Below are 22,330 nucleotides of genomic sequence, written 5' to 3' on the forward strand. Positions count from 1 at the left end.
CGGTGAGCCCCTTCCAGCTCCAGGGGGGTCGGAGAGGCCTCCGCACCCATCAGGGAATGGAGCATCGTGCTCACGTACGCCCCAGCATCAGCTCCCTCCACTCCTTCAGGAAGACCCAGAATCCGGAGGTTCTTCCTCCTCGACCTGTTCTCCAGGACCTCAATTCTCTCGGCCCACCTCCTGTGCACCGCCTCGTGCGCCTCCATTTTTACCGCCAGGCCCTGGATATCGTCCTCGTTGGTGTTCACCTTATCGTTCACCTCACGAAGCTCCACCGCCTGGGTCGTCTGGGTCTCCTTCAGCCCCTCAATCGCCAACAGCATCGGCGCCAGCACCTCCTTTTTCAGCACCTCCACACATCTCATGAAGAACTCCTGCTGGTCTGGCCCCCACGCTGCTTGCACTCCGCCCTCCGCCATCTTGCCTTCTTCCCCTCGTTTTGTTCTCTGCTCCATGGCCTCTTTCCTCATTGCTCCACCGCTGCTCCCTGCCAAATATTGTGTGGGGGGGGGGACCTCACTGCTCCTTCCCACACGGGATCAATCAAAACAAAATCTCCGTTGGGGCTCCTCTGGAGAGCCCGAAAGTCCGTTTTTGCGGGAGCTGCCGAAACGCGCGGCTTAGCTCCGCATCGCCGCAACCGGAAGTCGCTACACTCCAATGTTAACACACATCCTTATCTAATAATCACATCAAGACAGATTTTTGCTTGACAAGGGAGTTAGGAATTATGGGGACGAGAATGGAATTATGACCACAATTAGTCCAGTGATGATCTTATTGGATAGCGAGGCAAGCTCAATGTGCCAAATGGCATACTCCTCCTATTTCTTATGATCCTACGTGATTAACTTTGGTGTTGGGGGTAGGCCAGGTTGTTGTCATCACCTGATATTGTAACTCCAGTAAGAGACCTGTGCCACCCACAGAGAAGCCGCTGACAGTGGCTATTTTTGTAGTCAAGGAGGAGTTCGGAAAGGAGGGTCAAAAGAATGGTTTACTACCAAAAGTGAAGTATTTACAAGTACAGTCCCAATCCCAGTCGGGTCTACTCTGTAGTACCCGGGCAGACTTTTAAGGAACTGAGTTAACTAGCCTGAGTTACTCCCCCTCAGAAGGGGGAGCTGTACTCCACGTAGCCCAAGAGGAGATTAATCAGATCACCCCGTGAGTCTCGTGGGGGTTGTAGCGCTTTTTATGTCATTTTGCTGCATTATCTCTCACTGGCGACTGGAAAAACCTCTGCATATTTTCAGGGTCCTTGCTTTCTTCAATAAATTGCAGATTGTTGGCTTTCTCTACGGAGAGTCCTAATAATAATTACCTTTATTATTGTCACAAGAAGGCTTACACTAACACTGCAATGAAGTTACCGTGAAAATCCCTTAGTCGTCACATTCCGGCGCTTGTTCGGATACACAGAGGGAATTCAGAATGTCCTATTCACCTAACAACACGTCTTTCTGGACTTGTGGGAGGAAACTGGAGCACCCGGAGGAAACCCAAACAGACACGGGGGAGAATGTGCTCCGCACAGACAGTGACCCAAACAGGAATCGAACATGGGACACTGGTTTATAAGATGATCAGGGGAATAGATAGAGTAGACAGTCAGAGACTTTTTCCCCGGGTGGAACAAACTATTACGAGGGGACATAAATTTAAGGTGAAAGGTGGAAGATAGAGGAGGGATATCAGAGGTAGGTTCTTTACCCAGAGAGTAGTGGGGGCATGGAATGCACTGCCTGTGGAAGTAGTTGAGTCAGAAACATTAGGTACCTTCAAGCAGCTATTGGATAGATACATGGATTACGGTAAAATGATATAGTGTAGATTTATTTGTTCTTAAGGGCAGCACGGTAGCATTGTGGATAGCACAATTGCTTCACAGCTCCAGGGTCCTAGGTTCGATTCTGGCTTGGGTCACTGTCTGTGCGGAGTCTGCACATCCTCCCTGTGTCTGCGTGGGTTTCCTCCGGGTGCTCCGGTTTCCTCCCACAGTCCAAAGATGTGCAGGTTAGGTGGATTGGCCATGATAAATTGCCCTTAGTGTCCAAAATTGCCCTTGGTGTTGGGTGGAGGTGTTGAGTTTGGGTAGGGGGCTCTTTCCAAGAGCCGGTGCAGACTCAAAGGGCCGAATGGCCTCCTTCTGCACTGTAAATTCAATGATAATCTATGATTAATCTAGGACAAAGGTTCGGCACAACATCATGGGCCAAAGGGCCTGTTCTGTGCTGTATTTTCTATGTTCTATGTCACAAACAATTTTACAGCAATGATGTATTTTGAAATGTAGTCACTGCTGTAGGTTTCACCTTGATATCATACGTTGAGTTTCCTTTAATGGTCTAAGGATATTTGCCTTGAGAAGAGGTGGATTGTCCATCATTGTTATGACATGGGTCGGTGAGCCAAAAAACAAATTTGCCAAGCGACCCCCAAAATGAAGAAATTATCAACAAGATTTCACTTCTTGCAACTTTTACTTTCAAATGAGTCAGAACCAATACAAATTAAACGTGAATTAATAGGCAAATGGAACTTTAAAGAAAAGATAAATTTCTCTTTAAATAGTGAATACAACAAAGCTACCTCTTATGCAATTACAAGTATTCACCATCAGCCTGTATTGTATTACGAGCTATTCACGCAGGGTACGTCAGGGGTCCTATCCGATGACAACTTTTGCCCTGGAGTTTCACATTTATCATCAGTAAGGCACATTTCTATGAACCCGCAGTACAGTATGGATGGTGTAACTTACCAGAGTTCCTTTTTGACCGAACAACCATTGATACCTCTATTCATGGTTTGATCACTTCGGTGAAAACTCCCAACTCTTCAGCATCCTTAACCACAGCTTTCCAGGTTTCAGACCTTTTTTTAAAAATAAACAATTTTATTGAGGTATTTTTGGCATATAAAACAGCAACATTATACCGTAGTGTACAAAAAGCAAATGAGACATAATGCAAGCATCGGCTCCCCTCTCGCAAGAACCTGCCTAAGCAACCCCTACTCTACGCTACCCAAACTCTTCCCCCCCACCCCACCTCCCAGCTGACGATTAATTGTCTGCGAAGAAGTCAACGAATGGCTGCCACCTCCGGGCGAACCCTGACAGCGATCCTCTCAAGGCGAACTTAATTTTCTCCAGCCCGAGAAAGCTCGCCATGTCCGAAAGTCAGACTTCGGGGGCTTTGAGTCCCTCCATGCCAACAGTATTTGTCGCCGGACTACCAGGGAAGCAAAGGCCAAGACGTTGGCCTCTTTCTCCTCCTGGACTCCCCGGTCCTCCAAAACCCCAAACATTGCCACCTCAGGACTCATTGCTACCCTAGTTTTCAATACCCGGGACATGACGTCCGTGAATCCCTGCCAGTGCCCCCTTAGTTTAGGACACGCCCAGAACATGATTACATGGTTCGCTGGTCCTCTGGCACATCTAGCACATTTGTCCTCCAGCCCAAAGAATTTGCTCATCTGGGCCACCGTCATGTGGGCCTGATGTATGACCTTGAACTGGATCAGATTGAGCCTGGCACATGTTGCGGTCATGTTTACTCTACTCAAAGCATCTGCCCATATGTCGTCCTCTATCCCCCCCCTGCCCCCCCCCTCCCGGAGCTCCTCCCACTTAAGCTTCAGTTCTTCGGTCTGCGTATCCTCAGCTCCTATTAGTTCTTTATAAATGTCGGAGACTCTCCCCTCTCCCACCTCTCCTCTGGAAAATACCCTGTCCTGGATCCCCCTTGGTGGGAGGCGTGGGAAGGATGGTACCAATCTGCTAACGAAATCCCGCATCTGTAAGTACCTGAAATCATTCCCTCTCGCCAGCCCGAACTTCTGCTCCAACACCCTCATGTTCGGGAAGCTCCCTTCCAGGAACAGATCGCCCATCCTCGCAATCCCCGCCCTCCGCCATATTTGGAACCCACCGTCCATATTCTCCAGGGCAAATTGGTTGTTATCGCAGATTGGGGACCAAACCGCTGCTCTCACTTCCCCTATATGCCTCCTCCACTGGCCCCAGATCCGTAGAGCTGCCACCACTATAGGGCTGGCGGAGTATCGTGCCGGTGGGAGCGGCAGAGGTGCCGTAACCAAGGCTGCCAAACTGGTGCCCCTGCACGAAGAAGCCTCCACCCGCTCCCAAACCGACCCCGTGCCCACCATCCATTTCCTTACCATGGCTATGTTAGCTGCCCAGTAGTAATTGCTAAAATTCGGCAACGCCAGCCCCCCCATCCGCTCGGTTCCTCTTGAGCATCACCTTCCTCACCTGTGGGGACTTTCCCGCCCAAACAAATCCCAGGATAATTTTATCTAGCCTCTTAAAGAAGGACTGTGGGATGAAGCTGGGGAGACACTGAAATATGAACAAGAATCTTGGGAGAATCGATATCTTCACCGTCTGCACTCTCCCCGCCAATGACAGCGGGAGTGCATCCCATCTCCGGAACTCGTCCCTCACTTGCTCCACCAACCGGGACAAGTTTAGCTGATGCAACTTACCCCAGTCTCGCGTTACTTGTATCCCTAAATATCTGAAGCTTTCCGCTACCAGCCTGAATGGCAGCCCCCTCAGCCTACTCTCCTGACCTCTCGCCTGCACTACCCACATCTCGCTCTTTGCCATGTTCAATTTATATCCTGAGAACCGACCAAATTTCCTCAGGGTTTCCATGATTCCGTCCATCCCCGTCATTGGGTCTGACACGTATAACAGCAGGTGATCTGCGTATAACGAGACTTTATGTTCCAATCCCCCCCCCGGACCAGCCTTTTCCAGTCCCTTGAAGCAATTGCCAGCGGCTCTATAGCCAGCGCAAACAGCAGTGGGGAGAGGGGGCATCCCTATCTAGTCCCACGGTGCAGTCTGAAGTAGTCTGATGTCGTCCTGTTCATCCTCACATTAGCCTCTGGGGCCTGATATAGCAGCCTAACCCAGTCAATGAATCCCACCCTGAACCCAAAACGTCCCAGCACCTCCCATAAATAGTCCCACTCAACCCGGTCGAAAGCCTTTCCGGCATCCATTGCTACCACTACCTCTGCCTCCCTGCTCTCCGGGGGCATCACAATCACATTGAGCAGCCTCTTTAGATTGGCCACCAGTTGCCTGCCCTTTACGAACCCGGTTTGGTCCTCTGCAATCACGTCCGGTACAGTCCTCAATTCTAGATGCCAAGATCTTGGCCAGTAACTTAGCGTCTGCGTTAATCAAAGAGATCGGCCTATAGGACCCACATGCCTCCGGGTCTTTATCCCGTCTCGGTATAAGCGAGATAGTGGCCTGCAACATCGTCGGGGGTAATACCCCTCTGTCTCTTGCCTCGTTGAACACCCTGACCAGCACCGGCCCCACTATCATAAACTCCACCGGGTATCCGTCCGGTGATGGACCATCAATAATAGACAAAGTGAATTATAGAACTAAATTGTGGCTTTAGTACACTGACATGTGTGCCTGCCTGCTGCTGATCCCTCACTGGGGGCAGGGTCACAGATCAGCCAACTATATACAAAGCCCGAGGGGCGGAGCCAACAGAAGCAACAACAACAACAGTAAGTAACAATGGAACAAACAATAACAGTGAATATATACATATATATATATACAGCAGTGAGTAACAGTGGAACGTGGTTCACACATTCACCCCCTGTTAAAACAAAAGTCCAGCGGGGATGAAGTGGACTCACAGTTTGAGTTTGACAGGAGCTTTAACCTTTCGCCGTGATCGCCTCAGTCCCAGCTGTGGTGTGGGCACGGGTGTCGAGACCTTCGACTCTGGGAGCGTGTCGTCTTCTTCTTTATCCCGATGAGCCGACGGAGAGAGAGACGGTGTAGGGGCGGGTGTGGTGGTAATGGTCACTGGGGAAGCTGCCGGTGCCAGGTCCCGAGGAAGCTGAGTGGTGGTGATGGTGGTAGACGGTGTAGGGGTGGGCGTGTTGGTGATAGGCGCTGGGGAACCTGCGGGTGCCAAGTCCCTGAGGGAGACTGTGTCCTGCTGCCCGTCATGGTGTGCCACGTAGGCATACTGTGGGTTTGCATGGAGTAGCAGAACCCTCTCGACCAGAGGATCTGACTTATGGCTCCTCGCATGCTTCCAGAGGAGGACGGGCCCCGGGACTGTCAGTCAGGACGAGAGCGAGACCCCTGAGGTGGACTTCCTAGGGAAGACAAACAAACGTTCGTGAGGGGTCTCGTTGGTGGCAGTACACAAGGAGCGACCGGATGGAGTGGAGTGCATCGGGAAGGACCTCCTGCCAGCTGAAGACTGGGAGACGTCTAGACCGTAGGGCAAGAAGGACGGCCTTCCAGACCGTCGCGCTCTCCCTCTCCACCTGTCCGTTTTCCCGGGGGTTGTAGCTGGTCGTCCTGCTTGAGGCGATGCCCTTGCCAAGCAGGACCTGACGCAGCTCATCACTCATAAGAGGAGCCCCGATCACTATGGACATAGGTGGGCAAACCGAACAAGTTGAAGAGACTGTGCAGAGCCTTGATGACGGTGGCGGAGGTCATGTCAGGGCATGGGATGGCAAAGGGAAAACGGGAGTACTCGACAATGATGTTGAGGAAGTACACGTTACGGTCAGTGGAGGGGAGGGGCCCTTTGAAATCGATACTGAGGCATTCAAAGAGGCGGGAGGCCTTCACCAGGTGAGCTCTGTCTGGCCGATAGAAGTGCGTTTGCACTCGGCTGCAGACTTGGCAGTGCCTGGTCATGGTCCTGACCTCTCGGTGGAGTAAGGCAGGTTGGGGCCTTGATGAAATGGAGGAGCTGGGTGACAAGAGGTTATTGTGGAGGGCCCGAAGTCGGCCTACTTGTGCACTGGCACATGTACCGCGGGATAGGGCATCTGGAGGCTCATTGAGTTTCCCAGGGCGATACAAGATGTCGTAGTTATAGGTGGGGAGTTCGATCCTCCACCTCAAGATCTTGTCGTTCTTGATCTTGCCCCGCTGTCTGTCACTGAACATGAAGGCAACCGACCGTTGGTCAGTGAGGAGAGTGAATCGCCTGCCGTCCAGGTAATGCCTCCAATGTCGCGCAGTTTCCACAATGGCTTGTGCTTCCTTTTCGACAGAGGAGTGCCGAATTTCGGAGGCATGGACGGTACGGGAGAAGAAAGCCACGGGCCTTCCTGCCTGGTTGAGGGTAGCGGCCAGGGCGAAGTCAGACACTCTCCACCTGGAATGGGATGGACTCGTCTACTCCGTGCATCGTGGCCTAAGCAATATCTGCCTTGATACGGTTGAAGACCAGGCGGGCCTCAGCCATCAGGGGGAAAATGGTGGATTTGATAAGTGGGGCGGGCCTTGTCCGCATAATTGGGGACCCACTGGACATAATAGGAGAAAAACCCCAGGCATCTCTACAGGGCCTTGGGGCAGTGGGGGAGGGGAAGTTGCAGAAGGGGGCTCATGCGGTCGGGGTCGGGCCCTAGGACTCCGTTTTCCACGACGTAACCAAGGATGGCTAGGCGAGTTGTGCGGAAAACACATTTCTCCTTATAGGTTAAATTAAGGAGCTGGGCGGTGTGGAGGAATTTCTGGAGGTTAGCGTCGTGGTTCTGCTGGTCATGGCCGCAGATGGTGACATTATCCAGATATGGGAACGTGGCCCACAGCCCGTACTGGTCAACCATTCGGTCCATCACTCGCTGGAAGACCGAGACCCCATTGGTGACGCCGGAGGTGACCCGGAGAAAGTGGTAGAGGCGGCCATCTGCCTCGAAGGCAGTGTATTGGCAGTCCTCCGGGAGGATAGGAAGCTGTGGTACACGGACATCAAGTCTACTGTGGAGAAGACCCAGTACTGCGCAATCTGGTTGACCATGTCCAGGCCCCCCAGTACTTCTTCGGTCCTGATTGGGGGCCCCAGCCCGTCTACCAACCCCCTACCTACTCTTGGGAAGGTCAGTCCGTCCAAAAAGCGCCTCTTTAGACCCTTTTTTAAGCAGCATGCCTACAAGAGCTCCAGTCTCCTTCCCTGACAAAGGGAGAAAACTGACTTCTTCCTGAGCGAGATTTGCTTCCTTCTCCTCAAGAAATCTGTGTTCTTTCTTTCGTCTCTGCCTGCTTTCTATTTGTGCTGATCATCTGTCTACTGATTCCCTTTTGCCTTCAACTCACCTTTGTGTCTGCAAACCTCCTTTACATAAATTTGAACCTACGCATTAGAAGCAGAGCAGGCCATTCGGCCCCTCAAGCTCACTCTGCCATTCAGTAAGATCATGGCTGATCTGATTGTGGCCTCAAATCCACACTCCGCCTGTCTTTTGTGTGTAGTCACATGATTTCTGCATCTTAACTTCCTTCCTCTTGGTACTGCAACCAGGTCAAGGTGAACCAGTATTTATTATTTTTCAAGAAAATTACAATTGATGCAAATTGTTAAACTTCCCATTCAACTATTCTTAAAAACAATTACAAATTTCCTCGATATTTTATAGTAAATATAAAATGTCCTTAATGTTCCCGCTTCTGGGTCAAAGGTCATCACACTTGTGTAAATAAACAGGAGGGTTGTGGTAAACCACTGTATTGTATTGTTACATGCCTGGGCTTGTCCCTGCTGGCTCCGCCTGTGGCTCCTCCCCTCGGGCTCGTGTATAAAGGTGGTTGGTCTCCGCCTCGGATCCAGTTCGGGATCAGAGGCCAGGAGGCTTTCTGTTCAGTGTATTAAAGCCTCAGGTACGTTCACCACTCGTCATGTGTTCATTGATGGCATATCAAGGGTTCAGTCAGATAGCGTAACGAAGCACTTCCTTGTGTTGTTTTTCATTGGCAAACGCCCTCATTTCCATTTAAGATTGCTCTCAGACTTATTAAAAACACATCTTTCTCAATGCACCAGTGGCTACGTGGGAAAAGAAGACCAAATGGTGACCAGCAGGCCCTGTTAAGCCAGTTCCATTCAATCACCGTTGAACTCTGCACCATTCAACCCCCCACCTAATCATCAGATCTGGAAGAAAAAAGGCAGCTCCTACAGTCCAAAGATGTACAGGTTAGGTGGAAGGTGGATTGGCCATGCTAAACTGCCCCTTAGTGTCCAAAAGGTTAGGTGGGGTTACGGGGATAGGGTGGAGGCATGGGTTTAAGTAGCGTGCTCTTTCCCAGGGCTGTTGCAGACTCGATGAGCCGAATGCTCTCCTTCTGCACTGTATATTCTCTGATTCTATGAATCAAGAAATTTCTCTTTGACTTCCTAAAGCTCAAGGATACAACCTTGCACCTCATAAGCACAATGTGCGAGAAGTTTACTCTCGTGCCATGACCTCTTCTCTCAGAAGGTTCTCTTTTAAAGGACTGGAGCATACCTCAAAAGTGAGAATGAAAAGTGATGAGTGCAAACATCTGGTTGGCGATCAGTGGCTAATGGTGGGCCTCAGGGATCAGTGTTGCGATCAGTGGCTAATGGTGGGCCTCAGGGCTCAGTGTTGCGATCAGTGGCTAATGGTGGGCCTCAGGGCTCAGTGTTGGGACCGCAATTGTTCACAATTTACATCGATGATTTGGTGTTGGGGACCAAGTGTCAAAGTTCACAGATGACACTAAGGTGAGTGGTAGAGCAAAGTGCGCGGAGGACACAAAGTCTGCAGAGGGATATAGATAGTTTAGGTGAGTGGGTGAGGATATGGCAGATGGAGTACAATGTTGGTAAATGTGAGGTCATCTATTTTGGCAGGGATAACAGCAAAATGGACTATTATTTAAATGGTAAAAAAATTGCAGCATGCTGCTGTGCAGAGGGACCTTGCTGTCCTTGTGCATGAATTGCAAAACATTGGTTTGCAGGTGCAGCAAGTAATTAAGAAGGCAAATGGAATTTTGTCCTTCATTGCTAGAGGAATGGAGTTTAAAAACAGGGAGGTTATGTTGCAGCTGGATAGGGTGCAGATGAGGCTACACCTGGAGTAATGTGTACAGTTTTGGTCTCCTTACTTGAGAAGGGATGTACTGACACTGGAGGGTGTGCAGAGGAGATTCACTAGGTTGATTCCGGAGTTGAGAGGATGAGCTTACGAGGAGAGACTGAGTAAACTGGGACTATACTCATTGGAATTTAGAAGAATGAGGGGGGGATCTGATAGAAACATATAAAATTATGACGGAAGTAGACAAGATAGAAGCAGGGAGGTTGTTTCCACTGACGGGTGAAACTAGAACCAGGGGTCATAGCTCCAAGGTAAGGAGGAGTAGATTTAGGACTGAGTTGTGGAGGAACTTATTCACCCAAAGGGTTGCGAATCTGTGGAATTCCCTGCCCAGTGAAGCAGTTGAGGCTACCTCGTTGAATGTTTTTAAGGAAAAGATAGGTAGATTTTTGAACAGTAAAGGAATTGAGGGTTATGGCGAGCGGGCGGGTAAGTGGAGCTGAGTCCATAAAAAGATCAGCCATAATCTTACTGAATGGCGGAGCAGGTTCATGGGGCCAGATGGCCCACTCCTAGTTCTTATGTTCACCCACTCTGTTCCATGAAAGCCACCTGAAAGCCCAAGCAGGTTCACAATTAGAAGTTTTAAAGAAAAAGTTTTTATTCTCCTTTTTCACATTTTCATCCAAATTTACACCCACCAACAAATGATCAACAGTAACAAATACAATGTCAACCCCCTGGCCAACAATACCTCCCTCACACCTGCCCTCAAACAGCCCTCAACATTTTAAATGCAAACATCAAAGAAAAGGATTCAGGAATCCACCATCCACCCATACATAGTCATCGACAACATACACAGTCCAAACCCCCCCCACCCCCAATGTTCGATGTCATCCAATTCTTGAAAGTGCACAATGAACATAGCCCATGAATTGTAGAACCCTTCCATCCTTCCCCTCAACTCAAACTTCACCTCCTCGAGTGTTAAAAACTCCGAAAGATCCTCCTGCCACGCCAGGGCACAGGGTGGAGAAACTGACCACCAGCACAACAGGAATCCGCCTTCGGGCGATCAGCGAGGCGAAGGTTAAAACATCTGCCTCCGCACCCGCTTCCAGCCCCAGCTGATTCGATAAGCCGAACATGGCCTTCAGTGGACCCAGATCAAGCCTCACGTGTACCACCTTCGAAATTACCCTGAACACCACCCTCCAATACCCCTCCAGCCCCCAGCTTTGGACAGGACCAAAACATATGAATGTGGTTTGCTGCCACCCCCCCCCCCCCCCCCCACCCCGGGCAATGTTCACAAACATCCTCTACCCCCTCAAAGAGTTGGCTGATCCTCGCCTTTGTCAGGTGCGCCCTATACACCACCTTCAGCTGTATAAGCCCCAATCTCACGCACGAATTTGAGGTATTCACCCTCTGGAGCACGTCACACCACAACCCCTCCTCCATGCCGTCTCCCAACTCTTCCTCCCACTTTGCCTTAATCCCCTCCAGCGGTACCTTTTCTCCCAGAATCGCCCCATAAATCGCCAACACCACCCCCTTTTCATTCCCCCTGCTGTCAGCACCTCCTCCAACAGTGTGGAGGCCGTCACCACCGGAAAGCTCTGTATCTCCTTCTTTGCGAAATCTCGGACCTGCATATACCTAAACATTTCCCCCTGCCCCAACCCATATTTCGCCCCAGCTCATAATTAGAAGTTGTCATTAAGTTTTGAAGGATGGCACGTGTTTAGCACTGCTGCCTCACAGCACCAGGACCCAGGTTCAATTCCAGCCTTGGGTGACTGTGTGGAGTATGCATGTTATCTTGTGTCTGTGTGGGTTTCCTCCGGGTGCTCGGGTTTCCTACCACCGTCCAAAGATGTGCAGGTTCGATGGGGTTGCGGGGATAGGACGGGGAAGTGGGCCTAGGTAGGAGGGTCATGGCAGACTTGATGGGCTGAATTACCTCCTTCTGCACTGTAGGGATTCCATGTGAGTGTCTGCAACCTCCCTTTAGGAGGTGTCTTCACCCTTTAAATATGATGACACTTGCCCTCTGCCAGAAATAATACCATTCAGCGGGGTGGGTGGCCTAATATTCAGCCACCAAGCACAAAGCAAGGCCCAACACTTAAAATTGGTCAGTTCTTGCATCAGTGACAGAATCTGGCTCCACCACCTGCCTTCCTCCGACTTCCGACAGGCGATCATGCCTCCTGGAAAATGTTCGCAATTCAAGAAGATTGCTTCCTTCAGACCTTTTCTCTATTACTGTACCACAGCATACCAAGGGTTCCTTAACATTGGTTTCTGTGGTAAAGTGGTGCATTTAGAACTGGAAGAAAAAATTGCTTTTATTTTGAGTAAAAGGATCCACATGTTAACATCAGTGGAATTTCAATCAAATGTAACTTTCTTTTGTGAAGGCATGGAATTATTTTGAAGTTTTATTTGTTCCAGTCTTTCTTTTTTCCCTCCCCCGAGCGATGCCCAACGGGTCAACAGTCAAGAGTACTGCATGGTCAACAGTCAAGAGTACTGCATGGGCGTGTGCTCCAATCAGTCAGGTCAGAGTCACTGTGTTCAGGCAATCTCCCCTGCAGTGTGAACATGCCCTAAAATTCGAGTTACTTCATTCAGCTGGAAAGCACATTCAATCTTCAGTAATGTTCATTGCACGAATAGCGAAGTAATAAAGTCAAACTTGAATGGCAACTTTTATTCATCCACTTCAATGTTGAATATTTCTCCCAGGAAGCACATTTTTCATAAAATTTGAACCCAAGACCCCAGTCATTTCTAAGCAGTGAATGAGCACTGCTGTGTACAGCAGGACCTACTGGGAGAAATATTCAAAATTGGAGTGGAAGTTGTCATTCAAGTTTGACTTTAGTACCTCGCTCTTCGCCATAGCCCCTTCTGTGAAAGTGCAATGAACATTACTGAAAATTGAATTTTGAAATATTTTTGAAAAGGCTAGGCTGAAAATACGTAGTGAGCACACTGGACTTTTTGGCTAATTGTTCTGACAGAAACTTTGAAGATTACGACTAGATTTCTTGCAAAGATTATGAACGAATTGTGACATTAATATTCATTTTCAGATGCTAGACAATGCGTTTCTTTATCATCTAACACTACTGTGCAGTTATAAGACCCTAAGGCCAGGAAGCAGAAGTCAGCCATTCGGCCTAGCGAGTATGCAGCACCATTCAGTGAGATCATGACCTCAACTCCACTTTCCTTTAAGCCCCCATAACACTTAATTCCCTTACGGATTAAAAATCTGTCTATCTCGGCCTTGAACACTTAATGATTCAGCCTGTACAACCCTCTGCGCTGAAGAATTTTACAGGTCCACTACCCTCTGAGGGAAGATGTTTATCCTCATCTCGGTCTTAAATGGGTGACCCCTTACTCTGAAGCTATGCCCTCTGGTTCTGGACTCTCCCACAATGGGAAATAACCTCTCAGCATCTACCCTGTCAAGTCCCCCGCGAATCCTATATGTCTCAATAAGGTCACCTCTGATTCTTCTAAACTCCAGTGGGTACAGGCTCAACCTCTCATAAGAAAATCTCTCCATACCTGGGATCAACCTAGTGAACCTTCTCTGGGCTGCCTGCAATGCCAGTATATCATTCCGTAGATATGGGAACCAAAACTGTTCATAGTATTCCAGGAGTGGTCTAACTGCTGTCTTGTATAGTTTTAGCAAGACTTCCCTATTATTGTACTTCATTCTCTTTGAAGTAAAAGTTATGGAGGAGGCGGGATCTGGAAAAAGCCTGTGAGAATATTGCAAGGCGCTGTGGGGGTGAATTTAAGCATTGCACTAAATACATTTCAGTCCACTGCTGGAACAGCTACTTTGGAGAAGTACGGCAGCCTGCAGACTTCTCACTGTATTCAGTGTGGTTAATATAGACATCATAAGTTAGGTCCTTAGAAGAAAATTGCCTTAAATAAGTTGTGCCATGTCCATGTGAAGCCATGTGGTAAATCATGTTATCAATATTCATTCATCAGGCATCAACCAATGCTTTCACAAATAAGCTTATTATTCGGAGTGTAACAGAGCTTATGACATTCCTTGGTGCAGAAGCAAAAGGCATTCAGACTGTCCAAATTGTTAACTGGGTCCACGCCGGTTGCTGAAGTTAAAACTAAGACACAACAGCTTTCTTTGCTGGAGAGTTTATTGATTGAGTTCACAGTCACCACCACTCACGCACCAGTGCCTCAGCTATCCCCATTTCTAGATGTTCTCATACCCATCACCTGTTTAACAATGTAATTAACATGAATCCGTAACAATGTAATTAATAGGACCCTGGCACAAATGAAGATGATACCACAGAATGTTAATGCTGCTGCAATAAGAAATTGTGCTGGCAAAAAATTTCCAACTGTGCCCACGGCAGGACTTCTGTTCCCGCCGACCATGACCCCGGCTGCGGGTCCCCCAGCGACGAAGGATGTGAACAACAAGAAAAGCCGTTGACAGCGGCAGGTCAGGAAGATCCCACTGCTGTCGAATGGCGGGCCGCCTCTGCCGTGGGGGAGGGTGGAAAATCCCACCCACGCCTTTTCTTGTTAGTTTCCTCCCTGCTTTCCAGAGGCTTTTTTCTTCCTCTTCTCAGGATGTTGACCTTGGTTAGAGGGTGATTTGAGGGATGTTAGTCATCCTCTCTTATCTTGCTCTTGACAGGGACTTTCAGCCAGCCATTCGACTGAAGAGAACTTTAAAGGATGAGCGTGCCTTCTAGCTGTACTTTAACAAGGGCTGCTGCTCAATGGCGAGGTGTGGGGGAACCTGCCAATGTTTTTCTTTCCTTCTCTACTCTGAGCATTTCATGACTATGGCAGCACCTCTGCAATCATCTGAACCTACAAGCAAGGCGACAAGCCTGCTTTTTGACAGCATCTTCCAAGGCCTGACCTCTGTCACGCGGAAGGAAAAGAGAAGCAGACGCAGGGGCACGTCACCACCTCCAAGCCCCCCTCCAAGCCGCACACTACACTGACTTGGAACTTTAAAGCCGTTCCTTCACTGTTGCTGGGACAAAATCCTGGAACTCTCTCCCTAACAGCACCGTGGGTGTACTTACACCACATGCACGGCAGCCGTCCAAGAACGCACCTCATCAACACGTTCTCGAGGGTAATTAAGGATGGGTAACAAATGTTGGCCTGGCCAGCGGCACTCACATCTTGTGGCAGAATAAAATATAGCCTGAGGCTGGGATCAGCCGGCTCAGCACACAGCAGAGATCTATCCTTGCGTCTTCCTGTTTGAAACAATGTTGTTACATATGCAATTGTTGTGTGACTAAGCCAATTACTACCCAACATGTCTGATTGATGGAAGGAGCTGCACACTTCAAGAACAGGAACAGGTCTTCAAAAAGGGTTAACAAACTTACTCTTTGCATCTTTTTGCAATGAGAAAATTGTGTAGGTTATCATATGTGTGTAAATGTAATGACCAATTAATCATTTTCTCAGTTGTTGTCGAGATACATAATATAATTAAAATTTCCACCCACACCTCCGTCTACAGTATAATTTCTGAGTCAGGCAGGTTAGCATTTACCAATTAGCGGGTAGTGTTGAACGCCTGGTGAGTAAGTAGCAGTTTAGTGTGAAAGAGGAAATGTCAGCAGTCTGTTGAGGAGCAGGGCGAGCACGGAAACATTTGAAAAGTTGTCTTTATAGCTGTGATTTCACAAAGGTGAAAATTGAGCTGTGCCATCGAATTAAAGCCATGGTTTGTATTCTTGCCAAGTTGACTGCAAGCCCGTGGAGCAAACCAAATTCGACATGCCGATCACCTGCATTTTACATGAACATTTGTGTTTGTTAGTCCTGGCTGTGGGTGAGGGGGTGCTGTGCTGCCAGAGGTACTGTTCTTTAAAGGAGACATCAAACAGAGACTCTGCCTCCCCTTAGGATTACCTAATAACATCCTGTGGCACTATGCAAGAAGAGTGGGGAGTTCTCCTGGTGTCCTGGGCAGCATTTATCCTGCAACTGATGTCACTAGAACAGATTGGTCACTTATCTCACTGCTATTTTGGGAGCTTTGTGTGCACAAATTGGCTGGCACTTTTCCCTACGTTACATCAGTGACTATACTTCAAAAGCCCCATATGGCTTGTAGAGCACTCTAAAAGGGAGATAAGTGGCTCTATGGGACTGTGGGAGCAGTGACACAAATTTTGAAACTACCGAGCAGTTCTGTTAAGTAATAAGAGATGAGCCCGCAATTTGTCTCTGCAAGACATTGGTGAATTGGCACCATTTTGATTAAAATTGGGATCTATATGTAGTTTAAGTTATAACAAGCCCTTGGTCGGTGTAGTAGCCGGGGGGGGTCACATGGGTTCTGAGTACAGCCCATGAGGCATTTTGTTGACCGTTGCCCACGCGCAGAGCTGCCACATTCCACTGGTTTCCATCCCATGTAGTTTTTTTCGTACCGGTATGACTGAAGTAATACGCACGTAAAACAAGGGCAAGTGAAGTGAGGTGCGTGCTGATTGCTCACAACATTGACTGTGAGAGCCGTGCGCTCCCTCCGCATCAAAACAAGAATAGATATTTTGCTTTTACTATTTGAAGTTGATGATAGTTCTATTAATATATAAATGATTAACCATTTACTATGACTTGTTATGAAATATTCAGTGTGTATTAAATGTATTTAATCTTATTCATAGGGTCATGGTTAATGAACAAGATTGATCTCAATCCTGCGGCCCTCTCACTGGCCTAGGTTGGCCGTCACTGGTGCAGGGGCACGTTGTTGACTGAAATTAAGAGTTGCTTTTGAGCTGTCAACTGTTTTGAAGCAGTCGCTCAGCATTTGCTACTTTTTCGGATGTTATGCATGCAGAATATCTCCACTAGTTAATGGCACACCTAAGACCATGAAAAATGGGAGACCATTTGGCCCGTTGAACTTGCTCTGTCACTCAATAAGAGATGCAATTGCTGCAATAACAAAATAATCGCTTCACTTGAGTAGCTTGTACCTCTCAGTTTTTAAAGAATAGAACGGATTCTACCAACAGGCAAATTAGAGAATGAAACGTGGTTGACTTATTAATCACACGTTAATATATTGATTTAAAAAAAACCCCAAAGAATGTTCAGTTATATCGTCAGGACACCCTAAAGCGCTGGACTATCACTGCGTGCAGCATAGGAAGTGAAAACAAAGCAGCTAACCTGCATACAGCAAGGTTGCAATAATACAGCAAAATCAGATGAATCACCAGTTAGCCTGTCTCAGTCTTCATTGAGGGATAAAATGTCAGCCTGGCCGCCTGCTCTTTGCATACTGCTGCGAGATCTTTAACGTCCCCGTTAATCGGCAGACTAGATCGTGGTTTAATTTCTCATTCCAAAGATGGAGGTTCGGTACTACACTGGAAAGTCGGGTCGTTTATGTGCCGGTGAAACTTCCGACATTGAGTCAAGAGCAACAAGAAAAGGCTCCGCTAAGCATTGATGTTAAAAAAAATCATTAGTTTGTAAAAATAAATCCAGTTTTGCTGAGTTTACTGTTTCCAGGCAGCTAGTGGGTATCCAGTATCATAGAATCATAGAATTTACGGTGTAGAAGGAGGCCATTCGGCCCATCGGGTCTGCACCAGCCCTTGGAAAGAGCACCCTACTTAAGCCCACACCTCCACCCTATCCCTGTAACCCCATTTAACCTTTTTTGGACGCTAAGGGCAATTTAGCATGGCCAATCCACCTAACCTGCACATCTTTGGACCGAGAGAGGAAACCGGAGCACCCGGAGGAAACCCACACAGACACCGGGAGAACATACAGACTCCACACAGACAGTGACCCAAGCCGTCAATCGAACCTGGAACCCTGGAGCTGTGGAGCAACTGTGCTAACCACTGTGCTGCCGTGTTGCCCACAAAATGAAAATATGGATTCATGGCAAAGCACTTTGGGGCCCTAAAACCTGCTGTCAATGGACATGGTCCTGAGCTTGTGATCCTAACATACATCAAGCTCCCAATTTCAACTTGCCCTGACCTGAGGAAAGTGAGGTGCTTAATAAGCAGCAAAGAGGCCTAGAGTGCTGTTAGATGTGCTATAATTGGCCTCAGCACTCTCAGGCAGACAGGCAGGTGTGTGTGAATGAAGAGAATAAGAGGCAGATGCTTGTGTTACAACGGAAGATGAGAAATCACCTATCAGTCGCTGAATCACTGTTGTCTCCACAGGTGTGCTCAAAGGGGTTGGCCACCCCTTCCACGCTGCGAAGGATGAGATTCGAGCCATGCCCAATGCCCTGTGCCAAGTTTGGGCCGACCTCCCCATATTTCCTGGCACTCTTTCTGGCAAGCTTCACAATGCATCGAGCATCTTGTGTCTGCGCGTCAGCCGCCTTCACTTGCCTGCCCCAGTGAGGTGTTCACTTCCGTCCTCTGCAGCAGAACCTCCCCCTCTGCGCGCCGACATCCAAACAATTCCTCCCCCTTCCCTGACTGCAGCGCATTCGTGCCCAGTGTCAGTCTCTAAGATAACGTGAAGTGTGAGTATCAGCTGGTGGCTGCGAGGGTGGAATTAACTGATGCTGTGCCTTCAGCAGCATTAGTCTCTTCCTGGTGTGCCTTCACTGCCTGGCCAGGTTGCAGTCCTTGAGTTTCTGAAAGGTAAAAGGCACAAAGGTAATAATGTGACGAGGAGGAGAGTGAAAGTAAGAGGTACAGGCTTACACCGTCTGCGGCTTGCAAATTAGAAGAGAGTGTGGGATGAGAGGGAAGCGGGATGTGAGAAGTAGGATTAGGAATTGGAATATTGTGTTATCTTTCATGGTTCCCGCCCTGCTGCTCACCGTGGTCTCAGCTGTGGAAATTCCAAAAATGACCAGTAACAACTCCTCTATGAAGATTAGGGCGTGCAGGCATTCTGCCCCCTGTGGTTAGTTCCATCAGTCTCTGGTTATCATTGGATGCAACTAGAAGGTCCCGCCGCTGGCCCACGATGGGCCGCCCCCACTGCTGCAAACAATGTCACAGGGTGCAGAAAATCCTGCCCGCAGAGTCATTCAGTCACAGAAGGAGGCCATTCAGCCCATCAAGTCCATGCTGGCTCTCTGTAGGGCAATCCAATTAGTGCCATTCCCCTGTTTTATCCACATAGCCCTGTACATTTATTAGCTTCAAGTGCCCAATTTCCTTTTGAAACCATGCATTGTCTCTGTTTCCACCATCCAGATCATCACCACTCGCTGTGTAAGAGAATTCTTAACCGTCTTCTCCCTGCATCTCTTGCTGACTAGTTCTTGTACTATCAGCTAATCGGAACATATTTTTCTTGTCGACTTGATCCAAATGTACCATAATCTCGTATACCTCTATCAAATCTCTCATTAATCACCTTTGCTCCAAGGAGAGCAACTCCTTAGCTAACCTAACCTCGGAGCTAAAATCCCTCATCCCTGGAACCATTCTCATAAATCTCCTCTGTGCTTTCACACGGTCTCTCCATCCTTTCTATAGTGTGGTGGACCAAAACTGCTGCCAATACTCGAGTTGTGGCCTGACCATTTGTATAACCTCCATGCTTTTATACTCAATGCCTCTCTTTATCAAGCTTAAGGTTCCATATGATTTGCTCTTGCAATAACTCATGTCACCTTCAAAGATCTATGTACATGGAGCCTCCAGCTCTCTCTGTCCCTGTACACTCTTTAGGACTGTGCCATTAAGTCTATATTGCTTCTCCTTTTTCCTTTTGTCAAAGTGTATCATCTCAGACATATTTGGCAGTATATGCAAACTGCTCATTTTGGATATGGGACTTTAGCTGCGCCAAGTGTGAGGTTGTGGTGGTGTAATGAATGTTAGGTATGAATCCTGATTTTTGGAGATTATGTTGGTAGGTGAGTGGCAGAGTTATGGTGAATTCAGGAGTAGCTGAGGCCTGGTTGGTGCATTTCGTAAAATATGGCATTTGAAGATCTATTCAGTGACGTGGACCGCTCGTGTGAGGTCATTCCATTGAGGTCCTTGAGGCCAAGCCCCTGGTATTAAACTCCACAGCTATCTGCTCCCACTGGAGGACCTCCTTCACCCTGCAGGTAGAGGACATCTCTCCTCCTTTCCACCTCTTCCACCAGTACGTCTAGTGCAGCATGCAAGAACTTTGGAAACTTTGGAGCCTGTTCTCTCTGAGGCTGTGCCATTCTTTATCTCAAAAATGTAATTTTGAGATGAAGGGTGCGATCCTCCAGCCACACTGCGTTGGATAAGCGGCTCATCGGCGCAGCGTGGCGGTGAAAGCCGGGAGACCCCGCTCCCGGGATTCACCCGGCTCGCAACACCTCGCGAGATTCAGCGTGATCTCGCGAAATGTTGCTAGGGAATCCTGCCCATTGTGGGCGGGATCACTTTTTAGCAAATCTGCATATTCGAGCAAGGCAGTAAGCCGTACTCTAATGTGCAGATTCCCAACGTACCTGAGGCTTTGGGATTCAATCCATTTGCCTCGGGGACCTCGGCAGGTGCTGTTTAGTAGTGGTCCCCACAAACGGGGACCAGATGAAACAGTACTTGTGGGGGTCTGCAAGGAGATCGGAGGCCCCCAGCTGCATGCCCTTTGGGGGGGTTGTGCCCTGGCACTGCTGGTGCTACCTGGGCATCCTGGCAGTGCCACCTGGGTGCTAGCCTGTCACTGCCATGGTGCCTGGATGGCACTGGCAGGGGCACTGCTGAGGTTCTAGTTTAATACTTTCAAGGTGCCAAGTTAGCATTTTCTGCGTGCGATCGGGCCGGCTTTGCCCAGTGGGGGTGTGGTAGGGCACCCTCCCACGTTGCGTTTTGGCTGGGGGGGGGGGGGGGGAGGGGGGGAAGGTCAGGAATTATTTTCGAGGCCTCGGAGACCGGGATGCCATTTAAAAATGGCGTCCCAGTCTCTTGCTACAACAGGGAGTTCCGGTGAGCGGAGCTCCCCATGGTAAAAAGCGGGGCTATGTGCGGCCTTGGGAATGCGTTCCCCGTTCAGGCCACTTATTCAAAGCGGGTCGTGTTGAATAGCCACGTGTTTCTCGGCACTGCGAGTGCTGGGAAACGCGGCTAAACGTGCTCGCTCGGGGACTTTGTTCGCTTTTGGGAAGATTGCGCCCTATGAATCCTCATTTGATACTCTGAATGGTGATTATTGCAACCTCCAGCCTACGGGGAAAGGATTGTTGAGACATCAGCTATTGCTAATAAATTATTGTGACTTAATTTATTTTGCAAAAAATTTTGTAAAATATCTAAAACAACGTGACAAAAATTTCAAAATGGCCACCACACGGAGTGCAAAAATATTCAGGCTTTCTACATGCATCATGTTGCACTCTGAAGTACTTGAATAGAGTCAAAGAAATGTTACAGACATGTCAAAATGGCCCTTACAAATAGTGCAAATGTATTTAAGTTGTCTACATAGATCATGTTGCACTTTGGGAGGTGCTTCAATACAATTGTGATACATGTAACTTTCACCATATTCATTCAATGTGAGTTGATTTATTGTTGGGAGATGTCAGTCAGGGGCCAGACATGCCCATGCAGATAATGGAGAGCTTGGGAGTAAACCTGGTCCGCTGTTAGATATTTCCACCAGAGACAGCAGAGGGCTTGAAGCAGGTCGCCTGTTTCCCCAGTTAGAGAGTGGTGTATTGAGCAGATAACAGGAGGAAGGAAACAGACCAGGTGAGGGAGCAAAGAGAAGAGCAGATCACCTGATTCTCTGATAATTTGTTTTCCTTTTTGTTCTCTCTGTAGTCACACCAGAGGCCATTGGGTTTTTGTCAGCAGTTGGAGTCTTTGTTGTCTTGTTGGCAGTTCTCTTCCTCTTCATCAATAAAAAACTGTGCTTTGAAAAAATTGGTGGACTCCCATGTCTTGAACTGAAACGAAAGAAGAAGCGGGTGCGAGAAAAAGCTGGAATCCACAGGGGCCTCGGTGAGTGTCTTGCATATTCATCAAAATGATGGTGAACGTTTTGCGGAGGGGTCTCCTTTTATTGTATGTTTCAACAATGAATTTTATACTGGTACATCATGTAAAACGAGGGAAAATAAATCATAACTAATTTTAGTATATTTTTCCTTATTTATGCACCTGTTTAAGTTTAACCTGAGGAAATGACTGAAGATGATGACATGAGAGAACTGCCCCAATATTAGTTAGGATCACTCCAGTGCTTGCCTCATCTGAACTGTGTAGAACACAATTGCTCAAATCATCAAGCTCACAAATGCCATAGTCCTAGTTACCTCAGCACTGGCAGTGTTATTAAAACTGCGCAGTCAGAAACCTAAGCAGAGCAGGACGTTAATATTAATCATAATTTGTACAACAAAAATGAATGGTTTGACTTGTTAAATGGGACCTGATGATTGTTGAATCATGGT

At 48.2% G+C, this 22,330-nt stretch overlaps 1 protein-coding gene across 6 annotated transcripts in view; it reads left to right on the forward strand.

Annotated features, from left to right (window-relative positions):
• LOC140403830 (synaptotagmin-16-like) overlaps positions 1-22,330 on the forward strand; it is a 278,502-nt gene that overhangs the window by 171,569 nt on the left and 84,603 nt on the right. For all 6 annotated transcript variants that reach the window (XM_072492050.1, XM_072492058.1, XM_072492004.1 and 3 more), the window contains exon 2: positions 21,699-21,878. In XM_072492050.1, the coding sequence (XP_072348151.1) occupies positions 21,699-21,878 (180 nt within the window). The remainder of the gene's footprint in view (positions 1-21,698; positions 21,879-22,330) is intronic.

Source organism: Scyliorhinus torazame, chromosome 2, assembly GCF_047496885.1.
Source record: "Scyliorhinus torazame isolate Kashiwa2021f chromosome 2, sScyTor2.1, whole genome shotgun sequence".
Taxonomy (NCBI): domain Eukaryota; kingdom Metazoa; phylum Chordata; class Chondrichthyes; order Carcharhiniformes; family Scyliorhinidae; genus Scyliorhinus; species Scyliorhinus torazame.